This window comes from Eschrichtius robustus, chromosome 1, assembly GCF_028021215.1.
Source record: "Eschrichtius robustus isolate mEscRob2 chromosome 1, mEscRob2.pri, whole genome shotgun sequence".
Taxonomy (NCBI): domain Eukaryota; kingdom Metazoa; phylum Chordata; class Mammalia; order Artiodactyla; family Eschrichtiidae; genus Eschrichtius; species Eschrichtius robustus.
In genome coordinates, this window is record NC_090824.1 from 76,994,022 (window position 1) to 77,016,355 (window position 22,334).

At 35.6% G+C, this 22,334-nt stretch overlaps 1 protein-coding gene across 1 annotated transcript in view; it reads left to right on the forward strand.

Annotated features, from left to right (window-relative positions):
* KATNBL1 (katanin regulatory subunit B1 like 1) overlaps positions 1–22,334 on the forward strand; it is a 50,440-nt gene that overhangs the window by 22,214 nt on the left and 5,892 nt on the right. The window contains exons 2-4 of the mRNA XM_068548683.1: positions 16,257–16,387; positions 17,333–17,373; positions 18,821–19,100. Of these exons, the coding sequence (XP_068404784.1) occupies positions 16,271–16,387; positions 17,333–17,373; positions 18,821–19,100 (438 nt within the window). The 5' untranslated portion in view covers positions 16,257–16,270. The remainder of the gene's footprint in view (positions 1–16,256; positions 16,388–17,332; positions 17,374–18,820; positions 19,101–22,334) is intronic.

A 22,334-nucleotide genomic window follows, 5' to 3' on the forward strand; every position in this document is an offset into this window, starting at 1 on the left:
TTTTCATCTTTCTAGTAGGAGATAAGTATTATATAAAGGGAATTCATCCCTCCAACTCCTTCTACATGCCACTATTCTACCTTCTCAAGAAAATACCCATAAGCAATCACTTTAATGTCTTGATTTAAGAAAATATGCACTATATCCAAATTCAGAATAGTTATCAGTTAGTACTTTTTTCTCTTCTCAATATCTCCTAGCCCTTGCTTTTATTCTCTTAAGGCCTTGTTTTCTTTTATTCTGTTTTCATTAAAAGATTTGTCCTTTCCAGTTTCTGTAATCACTGCCTTCAACCACTCTTAATCCCACTGCAGATTATTCTCTTTGTGTGTATTATCAAATGGCACTTAGAAAACACCTAGAAGCCTCAATAATTGCTTTAAACTATTTGAATAGCACTATCTTATGATCTTGGGGAAAAGGATAATCCTATGTTATTGCCCAAGAAAGGTACTACCAAATGCATAAGACATAAAGCAAAATGGAATTTGTAGTGTAAAAAATTCCTTTGTAATGAGACTTTAACTATTAGAACTGTGATAATTTCCTTCCCTTTTTTAAGGCTTTACTCAAGTATAATTTACATACCATAAAATTCACCTTTTTTAAATGTACAATTCACTGTTTATAAGTATATACAGAATTGTGCCGTTATCAACCGAAATCTAATTTTAGATCACCTCCATCGCCCATCATAGAGCCTTGTGCCCATTTGTAGTTATTCCCACTCCCAACCCAGCCCTAGGCAACCACTAATGTACTTTCTGTCTCTATAGATTTTACTTTTATGGACATTTCATATAAATGGAATCACACAATATGTGGTCTTTTGTATTTGGCTTCTTTCACTTAGCCCAATGTTCATGCATATTGTAACATGTATTAGTACTTCATACCTTTTTGTTACTGAGCAATGTTCCAGACAGATATACTACATTTTGTTTATTCATCCACCAGTTGATAAACATTTGAGTCCTTTCCGCTTTTTGGCTATTCTGAATAATGTTGTCCTGAACATTTGCATACACGTCTTTGTGTAGACGTAAACTGTCATTTCTCATGAGTAAATATGTAGGAGTGGAATTGCCGGGTCATATGGTAAGTCTATATTTAACATTTTAAGAAACTGCCCAGCTGTACCGTTTTACATCCCCACGGTAACATGTGGGGGTGCCAGTTTCTCCACATCCTTCTCCACACTTGTCACTGTCTGTCATTTCTGTTGTAGCCATACTGGTGGTTGTGAAGTAATATCTCATTGTCGTTTTGACTTGGCATCTTTCTAATGATGTTAAATCCTTCACTCTTAAAAAAAATGCAACCTTGTTCTTTAAAAAACTGTTTTAGGGAGTTCCCTGGTGGTCTAGTGGTTAGGATTCTAGGCTTTCACTGCCATGGTCCAGGTTCAGTCCCTGGTTGGGGAAGGTGAGATCCCACAAGCTGTGTGGCACAACCAAAAAAAAAAAACTGTTTTAGCCTATGAAGAGATGAATATTTTTCCCATATGAAAGGGGATAGACTATCAATAAATAAATGCTATCTTCTAGAGGAAAAAATATTCAAATCTACAGACTTAATACATATATACATACACACACGTTTGTGTGTAATAAACAGGGTTAAATCTGTGGATAAAAGATTCTGGTAGTCTGCTATGAAAAAGTTAGGCTAAAGACTAAAGGTGAAAGTTGTTTCAATTAATTATCATTTTTACATAGTATAGAATGGAAATATTACTAATTCATTCAATATATACACATAGAGCACTTTCTATGTGTCAGGCAGTGTTTTAGGCCCAGGGAATATAGCAGTGAACCAGCAGACAAGATCCCACTCCTCATGGAGCTTACATTTTAGTGGAGAAGACATATGATAAACAGACAAATAATATATGTCTAGTAGTGTAAATATTATGAAGAAAAATAGGATAGGGTGAGAAGATAGAAGTGAAAGTAGGTGCTATTTGAGAGGAGAGGTCAGAGAAAGCACTGTGAGGAGGGCATATTGGAGCAAGAACCTAAAAATGTTGTAAGGAAGAAAGCCATAAGAATATATGAGGGGAAAGCATTCCTCAGATACAGAGTACAGCAAACACACAGAGCCTTCCTTGAGATGAGAAATTTTGTAATCCATCATCCGCTGATCAGGCAAATTTAGGCCTCAGTAAACATAAAACAGCTTTGGTACATTAGACCAAGTTACTTACCTTCCCAAAGCTTTATTTTGTTTAAATAAAATGAGGATTGTAATTTCTGCATCAGATATTGTCCTGATGATTAAATGAGGTAACTCAATATAAAGCAGCCGTAGTTCTATGATAAAATGATGGTAACTGTTATTTTCTTGGAAATTGTTGTTATTGTCACACTACCCATTTTAAGCTTTCAAAATTAGTTTTCCAACTACTATTCTGTAGTACATTTTTTTGTTTAAAAATTTTTAGGATCTTAAGCCAGATACTACTGTTTTAGAAATGTCATAGTCTTAATGAAACAGGACCATTACTTCCAGCTTACAACTATTACGCTTTCAATTATCATTCTACTGTATTTATTTATTTTAAAAATATGAATGACATTGAGACCTCTCTCCTCCAATTACTTTTATTTCTTAAGGTTTGTTTGTGATAGAGACAACTCCAGGTTTATTGATAGTTGGATTCCAAAAAGTTGACTTTTTATTGGTTGTTTAGTAATCAAATTACATCTTTGACAGAAACAAAGGCCTACTCTAATAGGTGATTAGTTTCCAAGCTTAGGTCTTAATAGCCTGTTTAGAGCTGATCCAGTAGTACTATTAATTGGATTTCTATGGGAAAATGTAACTTGAATCCAACTCAGGATGCTAAAAATACTTTCTTTAATTCAGCATCTTCGTATAAGAAAAAGATGGAGGGAGGCACCTTGTAGTAAATGCCTGTTATATATAGTGGATTTAAATTTATTCTTTGGATGCCTATACTGGTAAATAACCAAGTTATTCCCACCTTGTAATCTTGTACAAATTGAGATATTTGGTATTTTTCCTTAAGCTCTCAGTTCCTCCTGCCTGAATCCAATCTGTTATCAAAAGTCCAATTTAAGCCTTGCTTGTTCCCAAGCCTTTCCTAATCATGGTGGTTTTCAGAAATACGCTAAATCCCTCTTTGAACTCATATAGAACTTAATGTTCTATAAGTTTAGTCTGTATATTATGTGAGGTATACAGCCTGGTAGAATTAGATAACTGTCATGTGATCATGTCATGTGTCTCTAATAGAGTAAGTTTCTTAAGCGCAAGAACATCATCTTTGTTTTCCTTTCATCATTTTGCTTCATTGACTCAATTACTTGTTTTAAATACTATATTGACTGTTCGAAACTTGTAAGAAGAACTTTATTTCCCATAAATCCAGACACCTTTCTTAATATATTTGTATCAGATTACAAATTAATTCTTTTTTAGTAAGTGGGTTTTAGAAATCTCTTCAAAGCAGTGCTCAGTTCTTTGCCCACTGTATTTTTTTAAATGTATGCCTAATTCGTATCTCTTAGAATAGAGAAAATGAATTAGCTAGTTCGTCTCATGTATTTTCTTCTAGTCTCTCTAGTTTCATAGAGACTTAAAACAGTTCGACATTTATCTTCATCTTTTTGACTGTGTATCTTGCTCATTTTTACTCTGTTGAGAGGGAAAAGTTTTGACTACCATTGCAATTTCCGTAGATACCTAGTTTGAATTCAGAACTTTTTGGTGGGGGAGGGAGTGCTAAAGTAAATGGTAATGTATTTTTAATTTCAAATTGCACTTGCTCATCAATGATATATAGGAATGTGACTGACTTGTATTTTAACCTTGTATTCTGCATCCTTGGTGTGATCACGTACTAGTTCCAAAAGGTTTGGGCGTTTTTTGTTTGTTTGTTTGTTTTGGTCTGTTCTTTCAGAGTTTCTACATAGATGATCATAGCATCTGTGAACAAAGTTTTTTTTCCCCCTTTCCAATCTATATATCTCTTATTTCCTTTTCTTATTGCATTAGCTAGAATTTCCAATATGATGTTGAAAAGCAGTGATGAGAGGGGACACACTTGCCTTGTGCCTAATCTTAGCAGGAAAGCTTTGAGTTTCTCACCATTAAGGGTGATGTTAGCTGTAGGTTTTTTGTAGGTGCTGTTTATCAAGTTGAGGAAGTTTCCCTCTATTCTTATTTTAATGAGAGTATTTATCATGAATGGGTGTTGAGTTTTGTCGTATACTTTTATGGCATCAATTGATATGCTCATATGACTTTTCTTCTTTAGCTTGTTAATATCATGGGTTACATGGATTGATTTTCAAATATTGAACAAGCGTGTCCCTGGGACAGATGCCACTTGATTGTGGTGTATAATTCTTTTTTGTATTGTGAACTCCATTTGCTGATATTTTGTTAAGAGTTTTTATTTATAGCCTTGAGAGATATTGGTTTGTAGTTTTCCCTTTTTTGTGCTTTTTTGTCATATTTTTGCATCAGGATAATATATATTAGCTTCATAAAATGAATCGGGAAGTCTTCCTTGCTCTTCTGTTTTCTTGAAAAGGTTGTGTAGAATTGGTGTTCAGTCTTAAACATTTGGTTGAATTTTCCATTAAAATCATCCAGGCTTGGAGATTTCTAGTTGGGGAGTTTTAAAATTATGAATTGTTTCCTTAATAATTACAGGGCTATTCAAGTTGCTTATTTCATATTGAGTGAGTTGTGGTGTTTCTTGAGGAATTGGCCCACTTCTTTTAACTTGTCAAATTTATGTTTGCAGAGTTGGTTGTGGTATTTTCTTATCCTTTCAATGTCTGTAGCATCTATAGTGATATCTCCTTTTCATTCCTGATATTGGTAATTTGTGTTTTCTCTTTTTTCTTTGTCAGTTTCCCTGGAGGTTTGAAAATTTTTTTGACCTTTCAATGAACTAATTCTTTGTCTTGTTAATTTTTTCTGTTGTCTTTCTGTTTTCGGTTTTGTTGATTTCTATTATTTATTATTTCCTTCCTCCTCTTGCTTTAGGTTTATTTTGCTCTTCTTTTTCTAGGTTCTTGAGGTGGAAGCTTAGGTTATTGATTTGAGACTTTTCCTCTTTATGCATTTTAGTGCTAAAAATTTCCCTCAGCACTGTTTTAGCTGTGTCCCACAAATTTTAATATGTTAAATTTCCATTTTCATTTTGCATAGTGTATTTTATTGATTTCCCTTAAGACTTCCTCTTTAACCCATGAACTTTTTAGAAGTGCACTGTTTGGTTTCTAGGCGTTTGGAGATTTTCCTGTTATTTTTCTTTTATTGATTTTTAGTTTCATTTCATTGTAGTTGGAGAACATGCTCTATATGATTTTCATTATTTTTTTATTTTATTTTAATTTTTTTGGCATCCTGGAGTTTGATGTGTTTATATATATTTTTTATTGAAGTATAGTTGATTTACAATATTGTGTTAGTTTCAGGTGTACAGCAAAGTGTTTCCATTATACATACATATCTATTTTTTTTTCAGATTGTTTTCACTTATAGGTTATTACAAAATATTGAGTATAGTTCCCTGTGCTATACAGTAGGTCCTTGTTGGTTATCTATTTTATATATAGTAATGTGTATATATTAATCTCAAACTCCTAATTTATCCCTCCCCCCACTTCCCCCTTTGGTAACATAAGTCTTTTATTTCTATGGGTCTATTTCTGTTTTGTATATAAGTTCATTTGTATCTTTTTTTTTTTTTTAGATTCCACTTATAAGCGATATCATGATATTTGTCTTTGTCTGGCTTACTTCACTTAGTATGATAATCTCTAAGTCCATCTATGTTGCTGCAAATGGCATTGTTTCATTCTTTTTTATGGCTGAGTAATATTCCATTGAATAAATATCCCACATCTTTATCCATTCCTCTGTCGATGAACATTTAGGTTGCTTCCATGTCTTGGCTATTGTAAATAGTGCTGTAATGAACATTGGGCTGCATGTACCTTTTCAAATTATTGTTTTCTCTAGATATATGCCCAGGAGTGGGATTGCAGGATCATATGATAACTCTATTTTTAGTGTTTTAAGGAACCTCCATACTGTTCTAGATAGTGTCTGCACCAATTTACATCCCCACCAACAGTATCAGAGGGTTCCCTTTTCTCCACACCCTCTCCAGCATTTATTATTTGTAGACTTTTTGATGATGGTCATTCTGACTGGTGTGAGGTGATACCTTATTGTAGTTTTGATTTGCATTTCTCTAATAATTACCAATACTGAGCATCATTTCAATTATCTCAAATTGTTGTGGTTTGTTTTATAGTCTAAGATATAGCCTATCTTGGTATATGTTCTGTGGCATTTGAAAATAATTATTCTGCTGTTGTTGGTGGAGCATTCTATAAATATTGATTTGATCCTATTGGTTGATGGTGTTATAACTTTGCTAAATTTCTCTCTATTTGTTCTGTCAGTTGTTGAGAGGGGATATTGAATTCTCCAAGATTACTGTGGATTTGTCTATTTCTCCTTTCAGCCATGTCAGGTTTTTTTTTAATAATTAAACTTTATTGAGCTCTAATTCACATACCATACAATTCACCCACTTAAAGTATATAATTCAATGACCTTTAGTATATTCACAGAGTTGTGCAGCCATCATAATCAATTTTAGAGCATTTTCATCACCTCCCAAAAGAAACCCCATACCCATTATAGCAGTGCTGGACAACCACTAATCTACTTTCTGTCTCTAAGGATTTGCTTATTCTGAACATTTCATATAAATGGAATCATACAGTATGTGATCTTTCATTTCTGGCTTCTTTTCTTTCACTTAACATAGTGTTTTGAGGTTCATCTATGATTGAGCATATATCAGGACAAAAATTCATTTTTATGGCTGGATGATATTCCATTGTATGGATTTTATTTATTTACCACATTTTATTTATCCATTCATCAGTTGATGGATGTTTGGATAGTTTCCATTTTTTAGCTCTTATGAATAATGCTGCTATGAACATTTGTGTACAAGTTTTTTGACAAGTTTTATTTCTTTTGGATGTATATGGTCATATGGTAACTCTATTTTTAAACTTTTGAGGAACTGCCAAACTGTTTTCCAAGGTGACTGGATCCTTTCACATTCTCACCAACAGTATGATGTTATCTGGGCTTTTGCATTGATATTCATCAGTAAAATTGGTCCACAGTTTTATTGTGCAATCTTTATTACATTTTAATAACACTGGTATACTGGCTTCTTAGAAGAATTTGGAAGCTTTTCTTATCTTTGGAACCACTCTAAGTTACTACCATAGTGCTACATTACAATAATTTTTACCCCATTATTTTAGAAGTTATGATGAAATTGTATGAATTTGGATTTACAATACTCTTTAGCCATATGTATAGACTTTAGTTCCATGTACCAAATGTCTTTATTTTCAAAAGGGGAATTTAAAGAGGGTGCCACTCCAGAGAAGTAATAGTGGACCCAAAGACAGAACTGATTAAGAACGTTCCCCACTGGATCACCAAGGGAAAGAAGAAACATCACAGATGAACCAAAACAGTATTTCGTTCATATGTATTCCTTCAAACAGATTTTCCGACCAACTTTGTTGATTTTATCCTGAAACAAAATTAATTTACATTCTAGTCTAGGAATAAGGCTAGGAGAAAGGTGAGGGAGAAATAAAATTAGATCTCAATGAAATTTTTACCCCAGAAGATCTGTAAGACTGATCAACTACACACAGTTGAGAGTTGACTGTAGGTCAGGTCCTGTCCTTTCTTTGTAAATACGTTATATCTGTAAAATAAACAAGAGAATACGGTGGATGGAACTGGCTTTAATGAATGGAAATCTGGACAACTTTAAAACAATGAGCACTACAGTATTTAATGAGAAGCTTTCAGAGAGAACTCTAATTCAGCAGTTCCCAGGTGAGGTCTTCAAACCAGCAGCATGAGCATCACCCAAGAGCCTGTTAGAAATGCAGAGTCTCAGGCCCCACTTCAGTCTTTCAGGGGATGGGGCCCAACAATCTGCATCATAAGAAGCTCCACAAATGATTCCGATGCTAAAGTTTGAGAACTGCTGCTCCAGCTTATGACTTCTATGTTTCTAGGCTGACTTTAAAGCTGATCCCATCCTCTGGCTCCATGTTTTTACCTGTAATTTAGCCAAAATAAACTTATTTCAGAGTCCAAAAGGAAGGCAGATTTGCCTAACTTTAGGAGCCCCTGTGTTGGTGACCAGAATATTCTACACTGGTTAAGGAGGACTGGTAAACAGTTTTGAGATCTTGGAATGTAAGGTACTAATGAATTATTTTACTAATTATGTTTTCCATTTCAAATATCTCTGATTCTATGATTATGTCAGCTGATTAATTTACATAGTAGCAAAACAAAATGACAATAAAAAAATTAGTTATGCTAATTTAATAACAAATTACAACTATGTGCCTTTTGATATGAAATCATAAAATTAATTATTCTTGGTGTTTTCATTTACTTTTCTTCTTTTTTCTTTATTTTTCAAACTTATAAACTTGCAAGCATAGTACATTTTAACAGAGGAATTTTGCTATTTCTTGCCAATTTCAAATTATAACTTCCAGCCTTGTCAGTTTTTGCTTCATGTATTTTTTCACCTGTGTTGTTTGGTGTGTACATATTTAAGATTGCTATGTTTTCTTGATGGTTTGGCCCTTTTATTTTTATTTTTTATTTTTTTATAAATTTGTTTTATTTATTTATTTTTGGCTGCGTTGGGTCTTCGTCACTGCACATGGGCTTTCTCTAGTTGCAGTGAGCGGCGGCTACTCTTTGTTGCGGCACGCAGGCTTCTCATTGCAGTAGCTTCTCGTTGTGGAGCACGGGCTGTAGGTGTGCAGGCTTCAGTAGTTGTGGCACAAGGTCTTTGTAGTTGGGGCTCGTGGGCTCTAGAGTGCAGGCTCAGTAGTTGTGGTGCAGGGGCTTAGTTGCTCCGCGGCATGTGGGATCTTCCCAGACCAGGGCTCAAACCCGTGTCCCCTGCATTGGCAGGCGGATTCTTAACCACTGCGCCACCAGGGAAGTCCTGGCTCTTTTAAATTAATATTTGCATGATACATCTTTTTCTTCCTTTTACTACTTTCTCTTTTCCCCTGTGATGAGAACTTTTAAAGATCTATTAAGATCTTTCTTCTGTGTTCTACTTTCCTTTATCATTATATTTGAAATGAATTTCTTATAGACAGCATATTGTTAGGTCATGTTTCTTAATCTACTCTGCTAATCTCTGGTTGTTTTTGTTTTTTTTTTAAAGACCTCAGACATTTCTTTTTTTTTTTTAAAGATTTATTGATTGATTGATTGATTGATTGCTATGTTGAGTCTTCGTTTCTGTGCTAGGGCTCTCTCCAGTTGCGGCAAGCGGGGGCCACTCTTCATCGCGGTGCGCGGGCCTCTCACCATCGCGGCCTCTCTGGTTGTGGAGCACAGGCTCCAGACGCGCAGGCTCAGTAGCTGTGGCTCACGGGCCTAGCCGCTCTGCGGCATGTGGGATCCTCCCAGACCAGGACTCGAACCCGTGTCCCCTGCACCGGCAGGCAGACTCTGAACCACTGCGCCACCAGGGAAGCCCCAATCTCTGGTTTTTAACTGATATGTTTAGACTATTCATATATAATGGAATTATTGATATGTTTCTGCCATTTTATTTTTTGTTTCTGTTCTCTCCATTTTTTTGTTTCTCTGTTTTCTTTTTTCTTGCCTTCCTATGAGTTATTTGAACACATTTTAAACATTACATCTCAATTTATCTATAGTAAGTTTTTAGTATGTTTCTTTTTTTTTTTTTTTTTTTTGGTTAAATTTTATTTATTTATTTATTTATTTATTTATGGCTGTGTTGGGTCTTCGTTTCTGTGCGAGGGCTTTCTCTAGTTGCGGCAAGCGGGGGCCACTCTTCATCGCGGTGCGCGGGCCTCTCACTGTCGCGGCCTCTCTTGTTGCGAAGCACAGGCTCCAGACGCGCAGGCTCAGTAATTGTGGCTCACGGGCCCAGTTGCTCCGCGGCATGTGGGATCTTCCCAGACCAGGGCTCGAACCCGTGTCCCCTGCATTGGCAGGCAGATTCTCAACCACTGCGCCACCAGGGAAGCCCATAGTATGTTTCTTAATAAAACAGTAGCAGTAGCTTCTAGCAATGGTTCTAGGTATTATGTTACACATCTATAATTTATCACAGTCTACTGATGGCATCATTTTACAAGTTTGAGTGAAGTGTGGAAACTTTACCTCCCTTTATGTCCCTTTGCCCTTCCCCACTTACAACATAGTTGTCTTAAACATTCTTCTACATATATTTTGAACCACATCAGATAGTGTTATAATTTTTGCTTCAAACATCAAACATAATTTACCTTATAGTTTTCTTTTTGTCTCCTTGATGTTCTAAGATTCCTTCTTTAATTTCCTTTTATTTGAGAATGTCTTGGTTTCTCCTTCATTCTGAAGGATATTTCCTCCACATAGGAGATGCTGGGCTGACAATTCTTTTCTTTTGCCACTTGAAACATGTGCCACTGCCTTGTGACTCTCCCTCAGTTCTCTCCATCTCCTCTCTAATGAGCCCCAGGTATTATAAATCAATTTCATTTATGTAACGACTTCTCCCTTCAGTCTGTTAACCCGCTCCAATTGTTGTCGTGTACTCCTGGTGCACAGCCTTTATCCTGGGATCTTTGTTCATAACCATCATGAGAATTCCCTTCTCATTTCTCCTGTTGGCTCTCCATTTCTTGTATTTCTCATTTTTATTATTTCTCAGATTGCTGCAGGAAGAATTTTTTTTGGAATTTTGAATTTCTAAAGATTTTTTTTCCTACACTTGCACTCAGGTGGTGAGTAGTCTGGATATAAAATTTCAGGTTTCCTAAGAATTTTGAAGGCATTGTTCTGTGCCTTTATCATTTGTATGTGACTTGGTTTGGATTTTAGGGGGGGTTTGTTTATTTGTTTATTGTGTGTTTTCACCTTCTCTGGTTTCTCTGGTGCTCTGAAATGTGACGATGTGCCTTGTCGGTCTATTCTCATCTGCAATGCTGACCCTCAATGTGCCCTTTCAACTTGGGAATTCATGTCCTTCATCCGTGAACAGTTTTCAATTATTTCTTTGATTTCCTCTTTGCTTTTTTCTGTACTCTTTCTGAAATTCTGTTTATTTGAATGTTGGTCTCTGTAAACCAATCCAGGTTCTTTTAAAAAATCTTTTTACCCTACATTCTAGGAGATACCCTCAACTTTCTTTTCCAACTTCTATTGAGTTTTTCTGCTATCTTATTACATCCTATTTTTAATTTCCAAGAGTCTTTGTCAGTTTGTTTTTTCTCATTTGTGTTTCGTGGATGCAATTTGTTCTTATCTCTTGAGGATTTTTTGAAAGTTGGGTTTATTGAGATGTTTACATGCAAAAAAAATAAAAATTCATACTATTAGAGTTTTGACAGGTAACTACTACCATAATCAAGATATAAAAAGTTCTTTGGGGACTTTGACCATCACTGATATCAGTATTTTTAGGAGTGTGTGTGTGTTTGTGTGTGTGTGTGTGTTTTTCCTCTGGGACTGATCAGAGTTCCCAAAGAAGCATCTTCTGTACTCTTCCCCTGGAGTATTTAAGCCTGGCTGCAAGCCTCTGTGAGGCATGTGTTAGAAAGAAGGTTAGAGGTCTTAACATTTAGTATGTAAACTTTCACTTGATCGCCCTGTTTAGAATATGTTCCTGTCACCCTCATTTGTGCCTGGTGTTTCCCATCCCAAGGACTCTGTTTTAGATTTTCCATACAATAAAACTCCAGTTTTTTACTGAAATGGGGAAGGGGATCTAGGACTCTTAACTGTGTCTTAAATGGATATTCATTCATTGTACTTGTTCTTAAGCCCACCTTTATCCCACTTTTTGAGGTCCTCAGTATTGCCAATTCCTGAACCTTTGGGGGATTCTGCTTTTCACCTTTCCTCACTGATGCTTTTGGATTTCGCTTTCTCAGATCTGCTAAGTCATTTATCACTTACGCTTTGCAGTTTCCAAAATGTTGTTGCCATTGCCTCATCTTCTATTCTTTGCCCTTACGGGGTTTATGCCTTTAAACTCTTCTTTACTGCCATTGTAATAGGGTTTCAGGGAAAAGTAAAAATAATTGCATGTGTTTAGTCCATTATCTTTAAAAGTCCCCCTTTCTTTCAAAAACAAAACAAACAAACAAAAAAGCTTACCTTAAAAAAAAAAAAAAAAAAAGCTTACCTTGTGGACAAGACCCTTTATGATCTAGCTTCTGCCTATCTCTCCAGCCTCATTTCTCACTCTGCTGCCGCACACCCGCAGCCTAAGCTCTAGTCACATGCATCTACTTAACAGATTGCCAAACAAATCATGTTGCTTCATGCCTTTCAGTTCTACACATGCTATTTTCTCAGTGTGCTATTTGCCCTTAGAAGACTTTCCTCAGTGGAGATTTGCTGACTTGCATGGGTGCCCCTCTGTCAGAGTGCTTATTGTATTACTGCAATTATTTATTTACTTTTTTAAAAGTCTCATCCTAGAGGTTTTGTAACCTGGGGGCACAAGTGGATGGGCTGTCCGTGAATTAGCCGCAAGAAATCGTAAAATACCCTGAAACTGATTGCAGAATTTCCTGTGTTTGTGTATATTTTTGGAAAATTCTCTAAGACAGATTTTTTTTTTTTTTACTAAGAATGTGTATCAGAAAAACCTGTGGGGAGGGGCAGGGAGGGAGAGGGATGGACTGGGAGTTTGGGGTTGGTAGATACAAACTATTACATTTAAAATGGATAAACCACAAGGTCCTAATGTGTAGCACAGGGAACTATACTCAATATCCTATGATAAACCATAATGGAAAGAATATTAAAAAAGAATGTCTCTATGTGTGTAACTGAGTCAGTTTGCTGCACAGCAGAGATTGCCACAACATGGTAAATCAACTGTACTTCAATAAAAAATTTTTTTAAATGATAGAAATACCTGTGGGGCTTTCTAAAAATATAATTGATTTGGGCTTTTTTCCTGATACCTGCTGAGTTATAGTCTGAAATTAGGGCCCAGAAAGATGTATTTTCAAAAAGCTTCCTAAATGATTCTTTAGAACAGGATCTCTGTCCGCCATCTACATTAACTCCAGGGCCTGGCATATAAAGAATGCTCAATAAATGTTTAAAACAAGAATGAGGGAGAAACTTGGGTTTCAGGGCATGACCTGAAATAAATTTGCTATGTGAAACCTGAGTGCAAGTGGGAAAGTCACTAATATCCTCTGTTACATTAATGAAGTCACAGCATCTATTTTCTGCCCTTTGGATATAATTGGAGGAACAAAAGAATGTGGGTTATATTTTTCAAAGATGGAAGAAAGTTTTGGAGAGCTAGCTGCACGAATGAAAGAAAAATTTAAAGGTTGGGCATAAAACAAGTCAGATATATATAGTCTGATTTTGGTTCCCCTGGCTGCTTATGGTTGTATATGACCCAGTGATTTGATTCCAAAAATTTAGGCTTCCGTGCATTCAAATCTCAAGATACCACTACTATTAGACCTGATTTCATAAACTTTAATAATATATGGCTAGTGGTATGGAAAATGGGGAGATTGACATGTTGTGTTGGCAGAAAGTACATGCCATATTATTGTAACTGGTTGCAACTTAAGAATGAGAACAGAAAGAACTTTACTGGAATCCCCTGCCTTCTGCTTCCTCTATGTTTAAGGCTTTTAAAAAATGTATAATTTAGAACTACATTCATACCTCAGAGATATTGGAGGTTTAGTTTCAGACCACCGTAATAAAGCAAGTCACACAAATGTTTTGGTTTCCCATTGCATATAAAAGTTATGTTTACACTATACTATATGTAGTTTATTAGGTGTGCAGTAGCGTTATGTTTAAAAAAATGTACATACCTTAATTTAAAAATACTTTATTGCTAAAAATTGCTAGCCATCATCTGAGCCTTCAACAAGTCGTAATCTTTTTGCTGGTGGAAGGTCTTGCCTCAGTGTCGATGGCTGCTGACTGATCAGGGTGGTGGTTGCTGAAGTTGGGGTGGCTATGGCAGTTTCTTAAAATAAGCAGTGAAGTTTGCTGCATCAGTTGACTCTTCCTTTCACAGATGATTTCTCTGTAGCCTGCAGTGCTGTTTGATACCACTTTACCCACTGCAGAACTTCTTTCAAAATTGGAGTCAATCCTCTCAAACCCTGCCGCTGCTTTATCAACTGAGTTTGGCAATATTCTATATAAATTCTTTCCCGTCATTTCAACAGTTTGCACAGCATCTTCACCAGGAGTAGATTCCATCTCAAGAACGCATCTTCTTTGCTCATCCAGAAAAAGCAGCTCCTCATCTGTTAAAGTTTCATCATGAAATTGCAGCAATTCAGTCACATCTTCCAGCTCCACTTCTAATTCCAGTCCTCTTGCTATTTCTACCACATCTGCAGTTACTTCCTCCACTGAAGTCTTGAACTCCTCAAAGTCATCCATTAGGGTTGGAATCAACTCTTCCAAAATCCTGTTAATGTTGATATTTTGACCTTTTCCCATGAGTCACAAATGTTTGTGATGACATCTAGAATGTTGAATCTGTTCCAGAAGTTTTTCAGTTTACTCTGCTATATAGCCTTACAAAATATATTTCATAAGTAATAAGACTTGAAAGTCAAAATTACTCCTTGATCCATGGGCTGAAGAATGGATGCTCTGTTAGCAGGCATAAAAACAACATGAATCTCATTGTACATCTTCATCAGAGCTCTTGGGTGACCAGGTGCATTGTGAATGAGCAGTAATATTTTGCAAGGAATGTTTTTTTCTGAGCAGTAAGTCTCAACAGTGGGCTTAAAATCTTCAGTAAACCATATTGTAAACACATATGCTTTCATCCAGGCTTTGTTGTTTCATTTATAGAGTTCAAGTAGAGTTGATTTAGCATAGTTCTTAAGGGCCCTAGGATTTGGGGAATGGTAAGTGATCACTGGCTTCAACTTAAAGTCATCAGCCACATTAGCCCCTAAGAAGAGAGTCAAACTGTCCTTTGAAGCTTTGAAGCCAAGCTTTGACTTCTCTCTTAGCTATGAAAGTCCCAGAAGGCATCTTCTTCCAACAGAAGGCCGTTTCATCTCCATTGAAAATCTGTTGTTCAGTGTAGCCACCTTCATTAATTATCTTAGCTAGATATTCTGGATAACTTGCTACAGCTTCTACATCAGCACTCGCTGCTTCACTTTGTACTTTTATGTTATACAGATGGTTTCTTTCCTTAAACCTCATGAGTTAACCTCTGTTAGCTTCAGACTTTTCTTCTGCAGCTTCCTTACCTCTCTCAACCTTTATTAAAGAGAGTTAGGGCCTTGCTCTGGAATAGGTTTTGGCTTAAGGGAATGTTGTGGCTAGTTTGATCTTCTATCCAGATCACTAAAACTTTTCACCATGTCGGCAATGAGGCTTTTTCGCTTTACCATTCGTGTGTTCACTGGAATGGCACTTTTAATTTCCTTCAAGAACTTTTCCTTTGCATTCACAACTTGCCTAACTGGTGCAAGAGGCCTAGCTTTCAGCCTTCTTGCTTTTGACATGCCTTCCTCACTACGCTTAATCATTTCTAGCTTTTGACTTAAAAGGAGAGACTTGCCACTGTTCCTTTCACTTGAACACTTAGAGGCCATGGTAGGGTTATTCATTGACCTAATTTCAATATTGTTGTGTCTTAGGGAATAGGGAGATCCGAGGAGAGGGAGAGCGCGGGGAATAGCCAGTCAGTGGAGCAGTCAGAACACATACATTTATCAATTAAGTTCACCATCTTATGTGGACAAGGCTCAAAAACAACTACAGTAGTAACATCGAAGATCCCTGATCACAAATTGTTATAACAAATATAATAATGGAGAAGTTTGAAATATTGTGAGAATTACCAAAATGTGACACAGACATGAAGTGAACAAATGCTGTTGGAAAAATGGTGCCAATAGACTTGCTTGATGCAGAGTTGCCACAGACTTTCAATTTGTTAAAAAAAAAAACCCAAAAAAACACAATATCTGTGAAGTGCAATGAAATGAGGTATGCCCACATGTCCCTTGCTTTACTTGTTAGCCTCTTTTACATAGCGTAGAGCTGTTGTATTTTTATGTGTGTTAAGGAAAGGATCAGGCTCTTTTGCTTTTTGTATTTTCCATTTATTATTTTTATTTTTTGTCTAGGTATTTAAGAGATTATGGCATCTGAAACCCACAATGCTAAAAAACGCAGCTTTTGTAATAATATTGAAGATCATTTCATTGATGTTCCTAGAAAAAGGATCTCTAATTTCACTAATAAGAACATGAAGGAGGTAAGTAAGTCCGTGGTTTCTAGGAATGGGTAAGACAGTATCTTAGTCTGTTTGGGCTGCTACCCAAACAGAATACCATAGACTGGGTGGCTCATAAACAACAGAAATTTATTTCTCACAGTTTTGGAGGCTGAGAAGTCCAAGATCAAGGCCCTAGCAGAGTTGGTATCCAGTGAGGGCCCACTTCCTGGTTTATAGATAGCTTTTCTCTACTTCCTCATATGATAGAAGGGGAGAGAGAGAATTCTCTGGGCTCTCTGTTATAAGGACACTAATCTTATTCATGGGGTTTTACTTTTATGACCTAATCACCTCCTGAAAGCCTTACTTCCTAATACCATCACTCTGGGGGTTAGGATTTCAACAGAGGAATTTTGGGGAGACACAGTCATTCAGTTTGACACAATTTAAACTGCTAAGTCTATGGATACTTCTGGTTAAAGTGTTTAAACAATGGGAGGGTGACAGTTCTGCTCAATCTGCCAAAATTAAGTAGAATTAATAAAATAATTGAAATCTGTTTGTATTCCAAAAGCTCTGAAAACTTTTTGGCAGTATATTGTTTTGATACGGTATAATTTGAATATTTTAGTTTAATTTTAGAGGAATCACAGAGATGCTTTTTGTTCACCATTGCAAGGCTCATTAGCACTGATATAATTTCTTAAAAGCATATTAAAATTCAACTCATTTATTTAGCACTCTGTATATATAATATGTGACTAGTAGCGTGGAAACTAGCCAGATGGGTATGTTGCATTGTTAAAAATACCTACATACAATGTTGTTGTAACTAATGATTGAGAGTACAGCATCAGTACAGTAAAAGCTTTAATCTGAAAAATTTAATAGTTCAATTTCAGACTTGTTGACATTAATCACAAAGTTTACATAGCTTTGTTAAAGAACTTAAATATGCTGCAACTATCTACTTTAATTTTTCAGGTTAAGAAATCTCCAAAACAGTTGGCTGCTTACATAACTAGGTAAGAGCTTCTTTCAAGTTTGTGGGAAACAGCAAATATTGAAAGCTGGGTAAGAGTGAAAATAGTGGGGGAAAAAAGTATTGTCTTTTAGTATAATAATATTAATTTATTGTCGAACATCTCCTTTGGGCCAGGCACTGTGCTAAGCATATCAATATTAGATAGGTATCATTACCCCAAACAGTTGATGAGTAAAACTAAAGATTTGTGATTTCTTTAGGATTGTACATCCAGAAGGTGGTAAAAACGGCATTTACTCTCAGATCTGCCGAACTCCAAAGGCGCTTTCTACTAAACCACTGGTTCTCAAAGTGTGTGATCTATGGACCCTGGAGGTCCCAAAGGCCTTTCAAGGAGTTTATGAGGTCAAAACTATCTTCATAACAATACTAAGACATTATTTACCTTCTTCATTTCCACTCTCTTACAAGTGTACAGTAGAGTTTTCCAGCGGCTACATGATATTTGATATCACAATATATGGAATGCAGAAGCATATATGAGGATCCAGCTGTCTTCTGTTAAACCAGATATTAGAGATTTTGCACAAATGCAAAACAGTGCCATTCTTCTCACTATATTTTTTGTTCATTTGTTTTGGAAAATAAAGGATCTTTAAAAAAATATTCTATGTAGTATGTAATGAGTTTATCTTTTTCTTTTTCTTTTTTTTTCGGCTGTGCTGCGAGGCATGTGGGATCTTAGCTCCCCGACTAGGGATTGAACCCACGCCCTCAGCAGTGGCAGTGTGGAGTCCTAACCACTGGACCGCCAGGGAATTCCCCCGAGTTTATCATCTTTAAAATGAATTAACAAATTTTCTGTTTTAGTTTCTGATTCATCAAACATCAGTAGATATTGCCCACATAAAAAAAATTCTTTTGAGACCTCAATAATTTTTAAGAGTACAAAGCGTCCTGAGGTCAAAACATTTGAGAACCACTATACTAAACCATGAGATGTGCTCAATAGTATTTTATCTTATTCAAACAAATGTACTTCAGCTTAATTGAAATAAGTGTTCTCTTTTATTTTATATTAAAATATATATTCAGACTTGCCTGATTCAAATTAAAATATTCAAACTTGCTCACTTATTGTGTCACTTTGTTACAAAAAGATTAGGTGACTAGAAATTGTTAAAATTTTCATACTCCCTGAATGCCCTGTAACATTTCATTTTAAAAGTATCTAGTTATTATGCCTCTTCATTTTTTTTTTTCCTTTTGGTATAAAGTACCATCCTTTTCATTGTTTTCCAGATGGTTTGTAATTTCCCTTTTATTTTCCTCTTCAATCTAAGAGTTAAGATTTTAAAAAATTATTCTGCTTCTAATTTTAGTGGATTGTGATCACAAAATGTGGCCTACTAAATCTTTCTCTTTAAAAACTTTTAAAGGTTTTCATATGGTTCTTTTTCATTTAAGAAAATCAATTCTTTTTACAGAACAGTTGGACAAGCTGTGAAAAGCCCAGATAAACTACGTAAGGTGATCTATCACAGAAAGAAAGTTCATCATCCTTTTCAAAATCCTTGCCACAGAAAAAAGCAGTCCCCCAACAGCGGGGGCTGTGACATGGCAAATAAAGAGAATGAGCTGGCTTGTGCAGGCCGCCTCCCTGAGCAAGTGCGGCAGGGTAGTCGACCATATCTGGTTAGCCCCAGTGATTCTGGTTCTTCACAGACAGAAAGCCCATCATCAAAATATAGTGGGTTTTTTTCTGAGGTAAGTCATTTATATAAGCTTAACTTTATTCCTGTTTTAATACTGGCTTTTTCCTTTGCCATAGTCTACTAGCAAAACAGTTCACTGCTGATTGAATTCAGACTATTTGAGAGACTGTAACTCCCTGAGACAATTTTCTAGATTAACTAAATTTGAATCAGTTGTTTATTCCTTTTCCAAGTTAGTGATATCTGAGATGGAATGAAATGATTAACAAGCTGCTGTAAATATCCAGAATGGAAAGTTGGCCAGTAGAGACTTAAAGAAAGGGAAAAGAAGAAATCTTGCCTAACAAGTGGACCACGAAAGCCAGTTATCCAGGCACATTTTGCTGGGCTCTCAAAATTGCCATTGGAAAGTTTTTTAAGGCAAACCTGCTTAGTTTTGCTGTTCTTCTGGCTCAGGCAAAGTTAGTTGTTTGAACAGGTTCACGGGAATTGTTTTGGGTGATAGAAATGTTCTAAAACTGGACTGTGATGATGGTTGCACAACTTCATAAATTTATTAAAAATCATTGAATTACATACTTTAAATGTGTGTGAGTTTTATGGTATGTAAATTATACCTCAGGAAAACCATTTTTTTAATGGTTATTTGAAAGAATGGTTTGTTAAAATTTATAAACATGACGAGTTTACAATAATAATTATTACATGTTTATTGTATATGTTATAGAAAATAAATCCAAAGGAAAAAATTATCCATAATTTCAACATTTGTAAATAACAGTATTCAATTTTTGTTGTGTCTTTTTTTCTTCATATTATATTGTTTGATAATTTGATTTTTGTGTTTAATAAATTTGAATATTTTTCCATGTAATTAAATAACACTTCTACAATTTTTTCCCTTCCAGTTTTATTGAGATATAATTGACATACAGCATTTTAAAAGTTTAAAGTATACACATAATGATTTGACTTAACTACATCATGAAATGATTACCACATTAAGTTTAGTGAGCATCCATCATCTATACATACGAAATTTTAAAAATGGAAAAAAATTTTTTTCCTTGTGATGAGACCTCTTAGGATTTACTCTCTTAACAGCTTTTATATATGAAATACAGCAGTGTTAATTATATTTACCAAGTTGTACATTACATCCCTAGTGCTTATTTATCTTATAGCTAGAAGTTTGTACCTTTTGACTGTCTTCCTCCAATTTCCCCTCAGCCACGCCCCACCTCTGGTAACCACAAATCTGATCTCTTTTTTTGTGAGTTTATTTGTTTGTTTTGATGTATAATAGACCTACAACACTATGTTAGTTCCTGGTGCACAGTGTAGTGATTTGATATTTCTGTACATTTCAAAATGATCACCACAATAAGTCTAGTTACCATCTGTCACCATACAAAGATATTATATAATTAATGGATACATAACATTACATTGCTTAAATTTACCTTAATTTCTTTAACTATGACTTGGTAAACTTAGTATTGTTTCTATCTGGCATGACAGTTTGAAAAGCATTTTCTGTGGCATACAAGCAAAAAAAAAATCTTTTTATATTAAAATGGTCATAAGTATGTAGATGAATGAAAATGAGCATCATATGCAGGATAATAATTACAAGTAAATAATACAAAAGAAAGGTAGAAAACAAAGTGTTATTAACTAAAACCATAATGAAATGATGCAAAGATTCCATTTGCCAGTGGAAGTGTTCCTGTGTAAATAAGATCCTGGGGGAGTTCCCTGGTGGTCCAGTGGTTAGGACTTGGCGCTTTCACTGCCGTGGAACTAGGTTCGATCCCTGGTCAGGGAGCTAAGATCCCGAAAGCTGCTCAGAGAGGCCAAAAGAAAATACCCTGGAGTAATAGAAAGTTAGTAATGCTAGGAGAGGTGAAGGAAGTGTGTATGGTATCTGTGAGAAAAGAGGGAGCAAGGAGAATTTAATAGTGAATTTTATGAGCCCTGGAGAATAGGATACCTACAGGTACCTAAACCTTAGTGTTACAGAGGATCACTATCATACTAAGTCATTCACAAATATTTATTGATGGCTCCTTGCTGTGCCGTGCATTCTGCAGGCTCTGAGAAATGGATTTGTGGGTGAAAAACAGACACTACCCCTACTTTCATGTAGTTATGGAAGTGATGAGGCTGACACAGATCAGAAAATCAAAGAAACTACATGCCCTGAAGGAAAAGAACATGTGACTATATAGTCCAGAAATCTGACCTAGATTGGGACCTAGGTTGGTTCTTCAGTTGAACTGAGGGAATAAAACATGCTCAGTGAAAATGCCTTAAAGCTGCAGTTTCACATTTGTATTAGTGCCGCAGTGTGGCATTTTTTCCAGGGCTTCCTTTAACCTTGCTCCCACTTCACTACTTTTCACAAACCTGCATTAACCTCACACTTAACTAATGGGTTTATTGATTGTTCTTTTGTTGTTTCAGATGTTTTTTCCTGATTGACTAGTGCCTGCTCTAAAAACCTAAATTTAAAAGTGATGCTATATTATTTTGTCAAAGTTCAAATATACATAACCTTTTCACCTGACAGTTGCACTCCTAGGTATATACCCAGAGAATTGAAAACATAAGTCCACACAGATATTTATGAACAGATGCTTATAACATTTTATAATAGCCAAAAGTGGAAACAATCCAAATGTCCATCAACGGACTATGGGTAAATAAAGTGTCATATTCCATACAATAGAATATTATTTGATCATTAAAAAGGAGTAAAACACCAATATATGCTACACGGTATATAAATCTTGATCTTTCACACATCATGCTATGTGAAAGAAGCCACACACAAAAAAAGGCCACATATTGTATGATTCAATTTATGTGAACCGTCCAAATTAGGTAAAGTCACAGGGACAGAAAGTGGATTAATGGTTGTGAGGAGCTGGAGAGAGGGGAGAATGGAGTCCAGGGTTTCTTTTGGGAGTGACGAAAAGGTTGTAAAATTCATTATGGTGGTGCTCGTACAACTCTGTGAATGTATATACTAAAAATTACTGAATTGTACATTCAAAATGGATATGTGAATTATATCAATCTGTTATTGAAAAAAATTGGATCTAGCTGTTCCAGTTCTAAAATTAATCCTACAGAAGGTTTTGTACAAGTGCACATGTTTATATACATAAGTATGTTCATTGATGCACAGTTTTAATAGGGAAAAACCAGAATCAATCTAAAATTATGGTACATAAAGACTGGAGAATATGTAATTGTTTTTTAAAAATGAGACTGATCTATG